The sequence below is a fragment of the Leptosomus discolor genome, chromosome 3 (assembly GCF_034619465.1).
Source record: "Leptosomus discolor isolate bLepDis1 chromosome 3, bLepDis1.hap2, whole genome shotgun sequence".
In the NCBI taxonomy this organism is placed as follows: Eukaryota; Metazoa; Chordata; class Aves; order Leptosomiformes; family Leptosomidae; genus Leptosomus; species Leptosomus discolor.
In genome coordinates, this window is record NC_141393.1 from 18,145,926 (window position 1) to 18,153,783 (window position 7,858).

Consider the following 7,858-nt stretch of genomic DNA (forward strand, 5'->3'; position numbering starts at 1 on the left):
ATCAAATAAGGCAAATAGCTGTATTTTCAAACCAGCCGCTAAGAGCAGGGACAACCTTTTCAGGTATAAATCAGGAAGCTATGCACAGAAATGCAGCTTTAACTGCATTTTCTGGATGTGAAAACTAGTGCCAGCCAAAACCTGGGCAGACAAAAATCACCTCTTCACTGTCAAAAGCCATTTTAAAAACAATTTGAAAATATTCCACTAGGTAGCACCGTGGAACGTATGACATTCCTAATTAAGTCCCACAATTTTTCACATCTTTTAATCAAGACAAGAAGTAGCATTTCCTATGCAAAATGTATTCTCTAATCATTTAATGGTATTTACTACTATATATTATTACTGAATACTGGACTAAATCACACTCCTGGGTCAAAACAATCCAGATTTGGATACAAACTTTGTGTCTACTTGTATTGTTATAAGGGACTGAACCAGAACCCAAACCTGACTGCCAGCTGAACTATGGCACAGTAAGAACCTAGTTCTGCTCATTTGGCTTATTGTGCTAGGATCCTAAGGCACCAGGACTGTCACGGAGGTCATGAGTATACACATCTAGAACTCTATAGGTCACAAACTCCTTTCTTCACAAGTTCAGCATGTTTGTGAATTCACCTAAGTCTTAGGAGGGCCAAGCAAATGTGTAAACAACCAAGTTTATTTTAGAATCAGCCACTCAATAAGCAGCTCAACTGGGCAAATTGGGCAACAGCCATGGAAGAAATTAATTCATACTATTCTTTTCTTAAATTACGCTCTGACTCTTTTTGGCTGAGCATTGACCCATTAAATCTTGCAACCAATTCAAAGTCAATCAATATCCCCTACAATTCTTTAGCTCTTTTTTCTTCAAGAGCATTAGTTAAAACTTACCTTAATAATGTCTGAGAAAAGTATTTCAGAGTATTTGCAATGTCAGTTCCAGAGGGCACAGGGTAAATGTTGTGGAGAACCCGGTTGTGGTATTCCTGAAGGTAACGGATTTTGGAAGCAACTACATAAAAGACAAAAAAAAAACAAACACAGAAACTTTTATTTCGTTTTTTTGCAGACTTTGACAGAATCACGACTGTTCCAACTACTTCTGACTTTTTTTTAATTTAAGAATTAAACTGTAAGAAAACAGAAAAGTCTCTCCATTCCTTCTATTTTGGCTGAATAAATTCAATACTCCAGTGCAAGATTGCCAAGGGGAAAGCATAGAAGTGAATGCCTGCAACTATATTAGACCAACTTAGTGCTAGCAAAGAAAAAAAAACCCACAAAACAAAAAAACAGCAAAACAACAACAAAAAATAAAACCCTGCACTTCTTCCAAGCATCTCAAGATTATAACAAGTGAGTCATTGAATCACAGGAGGTTCATGTGAGATGGATAAAAATTTCTACAGCCAAGGCAGGTATAAGCTAAGACAGAGAGAATTTATGTGATTTACTTTAGGCCATACATTTACTTCATGCAATCAACTAAAAATATGAAAAGATCTGTGTTTATTTAAGTGTCTTAGGAATTCTGATCAAGCAGGTGAGGGGATTTCAAAGAGCAGCAGGAGCTCTACACATTTACTGAAACAATTTTTTGGGTGTTTTAGAAATAATAGTGGGTTTATTTTCTAATAGAGATCCCTGTTCAGTGATTACCCACCGTAGCTGCAATGCCTTACACTGCCTATATGGCAGAAGACAGTCTCAACGCAGCAACACCTAAGCACACTCATTTCTTTTTTGCTCTGCTCAGACTAAGCAACCCTGCTGAGAAACAGAATGCATTTGCTGTGGCAAAGGGCTGCACCAGGTCAGCTGCACTTCCAGCTAGCTAGACTGCTCAGCAGCTGTTTGTAGCATCACTCTGTGCAGACACAGCGCCCATGAAAGCAGAGCTGGCTGGGAACTCTCAATTATGTTAAAAGGGCACCAAGACCACGTAACAGACAGTTAAAAGGGGAGATGCTTCTGAATGACTTCAGCACTCAAGCATATGGATTATGGCAGTCTTTCACCGCACCAAGATACACCTTGTTCCTCTACAGGGCTCCTTCAGTGTGAAAGATAAATTGTGCTTCCTAAACAAGCAATAGTCCATACTTCGTTTTACTCTCATTGCCAAATGGCATTTATTAAAGCATGAATACCATTAAGTCTTCCACTGAACAGAAGGGCACTAACTTCCTGAAAGACAGAGCTATGCCTCTCACTGCTGCTGTATCTGAACATTTCATGAGCATTCCCATTTTTTTTTCTTATCATTGACAAGTTGAAGAGAAGGGGTGACATAGTATCCATGTTATAGAAAACAACTGAAGGACAGACACCAAGAGCAAAGTGTCTGCAACTGCTGTTGGAGGCTCAGCTTGAGATACTGAAATCCATTATGTCACTATAGATACCAGTATGTACTGGACTTTCACAGTCACATAGCAAACCACGTTTGACAATTTCAAGTCAGTTACCCATAAAATGAGGAACACGCAAATAATCTTCAAGTGAAGAATACTGTTTGCTTTAACTGCATGACAAGAAACCATGTCTTCCAGCACTCAACTGTCCTCATCATGATCAACCTTTCTTCCGTTTCCTGCTGTACTTACTGACCATACCCTCCCAATTTCTGCAGCAAGTGAAACATCTACAGAAAAAAGTCTCCCTCACAATATTACCCTGCTTCATCGCAGGGAGAAAGCCCATCCCGTGACTGAACAGGGCTGGGGCCTTTGGGAAAACAGCAAGTAAAAATGCAATTAGGGATGCTGTCATAATGCATATGCAAAAGTAATAATTAAAGTTGCTTATGCATCCTCAGTTCATATTTCCTCACTTTTAAGTGTTTTACCACACAAAATGTTAATAGCTAATTAAACATCAATCACTACTTGCCTCCCCCCTCACCCCCCAAACAACTGAAAACTTCTGTTTTGTCACATGGACTCAGACCACCCGAGTGTAGCCAGGAGCAAGATCAGACCCTTTCAGGCCACCACATAGGCCTGTGGCACACGAACTGTGCTTTGCAGGAGGTTATCCCCGTCCCTGTGACACCAGCCATAACCAGCTTCCTACACACCCCCAAAACTACTGGGGTAGTAACATCTGGTCATCATGTGTTCCACTCCAGGTTACAGAAGTTTATTGTAGCAGTCCAAGACCTATTTTCCTCTCCTCATCCCACACCTCATTCTTTCTGCTCACTGTCTCAGTTTTAGTCCCAGATTTGCACGTCAGTCTACCAGGTTATTTAAACAGAGACTTTATTTATTTTTTTTTAATTGTCATGAAGATTCCTATAAAAACTAATCTAGATTAGGTCAGATTAAGAAAGGAATTACTTCATAAATGTATTTTGTGATGCTACATTCTCTGGATGGGGAAAAAAAAAAGAAAAGGAAAAAAAAAAAAAGATAGTATGAAGCCAGGCATATTTGCAAAGGAAACTGACCACATTTCACAATACCCAACCAAAGCAATTCTCAGCAAGATGCACAGTTTACTGTGGCTGCCATGGTTTGCTGTCAGATATCTGTAAATTAATTTTATTAACAAAATGCCAAAGATAACATCAAAATTCAGGTCTAGATGTAATTCACAGAACTGTCTGCTCTCTACAGCTATTTACTTTCAATGCAGGGTATAGGGTACCTAGAATAACTTTTTTTTTTAATAAAGAAGGAAATTATTTCTTTCTGTTAGCCAGCATTGTCACACAACAGTATCAGGCAAAATACCAAAACAGAAAACTTATTTATAAGGCCTAAATATTAACACTAGCTTTAGGTTAAATGTTTTAACCTCACCTCTCGGTTCTGTTTCCCAGAACACTGACAATTTCAGCACAGCCTCCCAGAAAAAAAGAACCTTCTGAACGAAGGCCCCAGAGCAAAACTTTGCCAGCTTTCAGGATCCAGAAGTGTGTGAATGACCCAATTTTCTGAGTTTCTGAGCACCCAAAGGTACACTTCAAAAAGAGATGACACTCTGTGGAAGTACTTAGCCATTATCATAGAGTCACCACATAAAAGAAAATTAAAAAAGAATTAAAAAAAGATAAAAGAAAAGTTATTCCAGGATACTTTGCTGGGTATCCCTCCAGTATCTCACAGACCGAACTAAACGCCCTAGCCCCCTTACAAGCACTGACTGAATCAAGAGTCAAACCATTAGGAGTCTTTAAAGATGGTCTTGGTTGCTCCACTTCTGGAGAAGAACAGAGTGGGCATGATACATTCCCAGAACATTGCTTACCACAACTAAACACGAGTTACTGCTATTCAAGGTGAAAAAGAACTATTTTTCTTTTAATACAACAGAACACGTCAGGCATGCCATAACGAGTCAAATGATGAAAGTCACTGTCAATACCACTGGTATGAGATACGAGATGCACACGGTCACCAAAAAGGGAGGCTTCTCGAGGCGATTTCCCAGACTGCCGCCATTTTACCTGTTGTTCATACAACCTGCCAAAGAGCTGTGGGGTGGCCACAGATTCATGTTTAGAATGTTCTGATCAGTCTGCTTCCTCATTCATAGTGTTTTGCTGCTGTTCTCGGTTAATTGAGATTCATTATGACTTGTAACTTGACTCCTTCCCGAAACATTCTGGTTCTTGCCTCCCAGTCAATGAGGTCAGAAGCAACAACAGCAACAGTCGGGGTTTGAAGGTTTGCCTGGTAGTGATGTAGGCACATCGATATAATCCTTGTCAAGAGTCCATCACCATTTGTCAACAATTGCAGCTGAGGGGATCTTGAAGTGATGTAGAGACAAAGGCATTTGGTAATGCCATAAGAACTAGTCAGGGCAGCACCCTCGGTAAACAAAATACATTCAGTAGGTTAGAATGCACAGGATATGTCCATTAACCGCTCTACCTGGAGCATCATGAAAAAGAACGTTAGGAGGCAGAAAGATCTGAAATCTGGACCCCAAGTAAATCTTAAAATAGAGAGCAACAGGGACACGGCAGGCCAAGATGCAGTGTCTTGGACAGTACAAGGGGATGAAAAGAAAAAACAGCCAAGGATACAATAGGAAAGAGAAGCTCAAACAGAGCAGACCAAAAGCATTAGGAAGGGAGGAACAGAGAAGGCAAAATAGAAAAGGAAGTAAATGCCAAAGGCAGTGTTGGGACAAAAGGCAGCAGAAATTCTTCCATATGCCAATGTGAAAGAAGCATAATTAACTCATAGGTATCACAAGAAAGAAGAAACAATTACAGAACTCAGGAGGGGAGGTGGGAAAGGCAGAAAGAACAGAACAGTACAGTTCCAAACACTGCACAATTCAGGACTGCTGCACAGTCAGAACACTGTGTCTGTAATTATGAGGCCAGAAGTGCATCCTTACAGCAACAAATTAGCATCCATATAAATATTTTAATACCAGCATTATCTATCACTGTAAATAAGCAGTAAACCCTAAAGGAAAAAAAAAAAAATACAAGCACTCTTTTCCTTAGATCAGTTCAGCACAGGCATATTGGAGGAAGGAGTCAGCAAGTCTCAGCACAAGAGGTGTCAGATCACATCATGTCATCATGACAAACATCAATCCAACGTGCAGGTCACAGACTGCCTGGCTCACAACCATGACACTGTATCAGGAGAGAAAGTAGCTTTGATACGGGCAACAAGCTTGACTATGCTGTATGTTTCTTTAAGCCTCCCATCAGGGCTCTTGCAGACACACCAGTTGTTACCAGCAGTAGCAACAGTGGGGAACACTTGCATGGCCCAGCTGCTGATGTCCCAGCCACCGTGTCATCTGATCTTGCTCAGATCATGTCTAGCCAACATGGTGGTTAAAACATCAGTGGTTCTGAGGAGGCAGGCTAGGCCCTGCGCCAGGGCATGTCAGCACCTAGAGGGCTCCTGCTGGGAGACTCTGGGGGCTGTGGCAGGCAGAGTGTAGGTAAGACAGTAACGGCCAGTCTACATTCACCCAAAAGGTGAATAGCGTGGGCAAGGATGGCAGCATATCTCCCTTCTCACTCTCATCTCACAGCAAAACCACCTCCAAGATGGCAACACATGGGTCACCTCTGGTCTCTACAGCCAGATCTCCAGTCTCTCACTGGCCGCAGCCCTCGGGACAGGGCACAGCATCGGCAGACGAGGCAGGCTGGACCCTTCCCGCCGTGGGGCCGAGGGCCAAGCCGGTGGTCGCAAGCTAACTCTCATCCCCTGACCCCTCATTTCTTCCCCTCTGGTCCCCGGCGCTGCCTTCGCACGAACACGCCGCCTCCCCAAAAGGGCCAGCCCGCCAGCGAGCGCGGCGCGGGAGGCGAGGTGCCCCGAGGGCCGCCGCCGCCGAGGCAGAAAGAGCCAGAACGAAGGCAGCGCCCCCTCCCCTTGCACCAGCCGCTACGCGGACTCCGCATAACGCGGGAGGAGGCCGGACAGCGCTGCCCCGCCGGGGCGACTGACCGCCGGCAGCAAGGCAGCGCCATCGGCGAGAAGGCGCCCGCAGCCACCCGCCCCCCGCTCCCCTCGGACAGGCCCCGGGCCCGCGCCGCGCCGCCCGGCCCCGCCACTCACACTGCTCCGCTTTAGTGGACATGATGCCGCCCCGCTCTGCCCCTCAGCAGCCGAGGAGCGCCTGTCCCCGGCCGCGGTGAAGGCGGCGGCGGCTTCGCCTCAGCAGCGGTGCCGCTGCCGCAGGGCTGCGGGCGGGCGGGGCTGGGCGGGAGCGCGCTCTTAAAGGGAAAGCGCGTCCGGCGGCCGCGGGGAGGGAGCAGTGTCCGCCCGGGGCAGCCCTGAAGCACCCGCCACAGGTGGGGATGTCACCCCGCCGAAGCACCGAGCTTGCCGCAGCGCTGGACCGGGAGCTGCCGGGCCGGAATATCTCGCTGAGCCCCCGCCCGGGCCCTGGCGGTGTCCCCCGGGGCTTCGAGGGTGCTTGGGACTGCTGAGAGGGCTGGTGGTGCGCCCCTCCCGGCCCGACGCCCTGCTCTGCTGGGAGAGGGGGGGATCGCTGATCTAGGCCAGAGGCGGCAGTGTGATTGTCAGGGGACGTTCGTGAGGCTGTGCCTGGGCTGAACGTTGCTCCATCGAGTACTTCTCCTCCCGCCGAGCCCCTGGGCTCCAGCCGCGTACCTCAGGAGCACAGGCAGCCGGGTGCCTATGTCCAGGTTTCCCAACTTGTTTCCACAGTGCGCCAAGCACCTCGGGAGCATCTTGCCTTCCCTGAGGAGACAAGGGCTGAGCTCAGCCCCCACCCCATCACCTCTCCTTCCCAGCTATGGTCGCTGCCCCAGACACCATCAATGCAGGACAAAGACAGGATAGAATCCAGTTGTGGTGGGAGTAGAGTAATAACAATATAATACATTTGCTCCAAGAGAAATTATTTCATTAGTGTGTGTGCTGTCAGCTTCCCCAGCATCTTGATTTGGCCTTACCAGGTCTCAGAAATTAATGGCTAGCTCTGTGTTTCTTCTCTGAAACCTTCCAAAACAGTTTTTCAGATCCTGACGCCTCTGAAAAAAGTATGTGGAAGCAGTAGTATTTCATCAGCCAGGGCATGGGAGCCTTGATGCTTATAGATAAAAAGCCAGTTGCCACATACTCTCCTCAAAACACTGGGCTGCATAAGATGAGTAGGCCTGCGGCAGCCAAAGAGAACTGTGATGTGGAGGAAAATAGGTACATTTTACTATGCATCGTGCGAGGCAGTGCCCCCAAATTGCTGCTGCCCTTGTTGGGGGACAATGCACATTCTGTGCCAGGAACTGTGGTGAAGTGGCAGGTGCTGTTTACTCACATTTAATACATTGGCTTTTTTCTCAAAGCAATAATCTAGAAATACTGTTTGTGCAATGTTTTTTCAACACAACTTAGATATAAAATAGAGCTCT

General features: G+C 45.8%; 1 protein-coding gene across 3 annotated transcripts in view; it reads right to left on the bottom strand.

Annotated features, from left to right (window-relative positions):
- UNC79 (unc-79 subunit of NALCN channel complex) overlaps window positions 1-6,561 on the bottom strand; it is a 110,829-nt gene extending 104,268 nt beyond the window's left edge. For all 3 annotated transcript variants that reach the window (XM_086462331.1, XM_086462330.1, XM_086462329.1), the window contains exons 1-2: window positions 6,540-6,561; window positions 883-1,003 (exon numbers count right to left, since the gene is read on the bottom strand). In XM_086462331.1, the coding sequence (XP_086318457.1) occupies window positions 883-1,003; window positions 6,540-6,561 (143 nt within the window). The remainder of the gene's footprint in view (window positions 1-882; window positions 1,004-6,539) is intronic.
- Between the last annotated feature and the right edge of the window lie 1,297 nt (window positions 6,562-7,858).